Source organism: Cynara cardunculus (assembly GCF_001531365.2).
Source record: "Cynara cardunculus var. scolymus isolate 2C chromosome LG 3, CcrdV1, whole genome shotgun sequence".
Classification (NCBI taxonomy): Eukaryota; Viridiplantae; Streptophyta; class Magnoliopsida; order Asterales; family Asteraceae; genus Cynara; species Cynara cardunculus.
Genome location: NC_037530.1, coordinates 24,590,837 through 24,592,895, shown reverse-complemented (window position 1 = coordinate 24,592,895; position 2,059 = coordinate 24,590,837). Strand labels below are relative to the sequence as shown.

The window sequence follows — 2,059 nt, the reverse complement described above, 5'->3', positions numbered from 1 at the left end:
AAATTTATATCTAAATTATATAATTAACATTCATTTAAACAGAAATACGTCATTAGCGGTATTTAACACATTTAAATCCTTTTAAAATACATCAATGGAGAAAGACCGTGATTGTTTTGGTAAAAGATCAGTTGAGAAAAAATCAATCGATTAAGGTTAATCGATTGAGAAACATTGTTGCTGAGGGTGTAGAGAACAATAAGAGGCTACTTACCCGATAATAGAACAATAAGATATAAATGTCTCTAAAAAATAAAAATAAAAAACAGTTTGGATTGACATATCTTAAAACGAATCAGATAAAAGAGACTAATAATAGTTTTGTTTAAAAAAAATAACAGTGTACCACATAAACAGATTTTTACGAGTTACAGATGCGACATCGGTGAATTAAAATTAGAAATATCGTACTTATTGTAATGCAATGCACGTTGTTTGAAATAAAATCAAATTTAAAAAAAAATAGTTTTAAATATGTTCATAAACAAAGTTGATTCAATAAACGAAAGGAGTTGAGATCTAAACCAGAGTACCCTACTAGATTGGCCTCCATTCTCAGCAAAACAGCAATGTTGGCCTTCCTTTGCCTTATCCTCCACCTGTTGACGGCCTACGCTTCCGTTTCTAATGGAAAACACATAATCCTACTCGCCGGACAAAGCAATATGTCCGGCCGAGGTGGCGTCCGAAACAACACCTGGGACGGCGTCGTTCCTCTTCAATCCCAACCCCATCCCTCAATCCTCCGACTCACCGCCGGTCTCACTTGGGTCAAGGCTCGTGACCCTCTCCACAAAGACATTGATGTCAACGTAACTTGTGGTGTAGGTCCTGGGATGTCGTTTGCTAACAGGGTATTGGAGATCCATCCGCAGTTGGGTCCAATCGGTTTGGTTCCATGTGCGATTGGTGGTCCACTAGGGACCAAAATCACCCAGTGGAAAAAAGGGGGTTTTCTCTACAACCAGCTTCTGACCAGAGCCACGGCGGCTAGGACCGGCGGTGGGTCGATTCTGGCGGTTTTATGGTTTCAAGGAGAGAGTGACACCGTGAATGAAGTGGATGCGAATATGTATAAACGAAGGTTAGCCAATTTGTTCAATAACCTGCGTGCTGATCTTGGATCTCCATTGCTCCCTATAGTTCAGGTAAGTATTTGTATTCATCTGTCAGAAACCCAAATCGAAAGTTTCCGACTGTAATGGTGCTATTATGTGGGCGCAGGTGGCTATAGCTTCAGGGCAAGGATCTTTTGTGGAAACTGTGAGAAAAGCACAGCTGGAAACGAAGCTACGGAAAGTGAGTTGTGTGGATGCTAAGGGGTTGCCATTGCTAGCAGATAATCTGCACCTTAGCACCCCGGCTCAGGTGCGTCTTGGTGGAATGTTAGCCGATGCGCTCTTCAGGCTAAGAAAGTAATATCTCAATTGCTTTCACACCATTGCCAATTTGCCAGTTGCCACGTATGTTTTTTTTGTTATTACTTTATTTGAGTATTTGGGTCAAGTGTATTAACTAATGGAATTGAAACCTCAAAATGAATAATATCAACGTAATACCCATCATTTTTAAAGCATCTCCGATTGTTATTTATAATTACTATAAAATGGAGAAAAATGTCAAAACTATTAATTTTTTTTTTTTGGAAATCGATCAAAATAATCATTTTCCTTACATAAATTGGTTTGTTAGCCATTTTTTTTTTCTGATTTATCTAAATATCACTATGTCCACAAGTCCTACGTCTGTTCTTTACAGACCCAACTTAAAGATTATTTTTTTATCATATTAGACTCAGGTCCGCAATTACAACGACTAGATGGCCTAGTTCTTGACATTAGTAGCAACGGTCTTGATCCACCTTATATTTGTTGCTTCATGTCCTTGTTTCCCACAAGCATAAAAAACTTTTTGTCCCCATGGATATCTCCTTTATGTTTTTATTTTATTGAATCTTATACACAATTATGTTTTTCTTATATCTTCCCATTGTCTTGAGCTTTATCGCTTTTACTCTAATCTCTTTCGATACGTTTGATATATTGGACAAGACATAATA

General features: G+C 37.7%; 1 protein-coding gene across 1 annotated transcript; it reads left to right on the top strand.

The window, feature by feature from the left end:
- The first annotated feature begins 417 nt into the window (after positions 1 to 417).
- On the top strand, positions 418 to 1,575 carry LOC112509933 (probable carbohydrate esterase At4g34215). Its single transcript, XM_025115145.1, has 2 exons — positions 418 to 1,148; positions 1,225 to 1,575. The coding sequence occupies exons 1-2, from the start codon at positions 570 to 572 to the stop codon at positions 1,417 to 1,419; spliced, it is 774 nt and encodes a 257-aa protein (XP_024970913.1). The 5' UTR covers positions 418 to 569; the 3' UTR covers positions 1,420 to 1,575.
- Positions 1,576 to 2,059: the final 484 nt, after the last annotated feature.

Excerpts from the sequence above, each read along its gene's own strand:
- LOC112509933 (XM_025115145.1), top strand. The coding sequence starts at position 570 with ATGTTGGCCTTCCTTTGCCTTATCCTCCACCTGTTGACGGCCTACGCT. Across the intron at positions 1,149-1,224 it reads CATTGCTCCCTATAGTTCAG|GTGGCTATAGCTTCAGGGCA; the intron begins GTAAGTATTTGT and ends ATGTGGGCGCAG.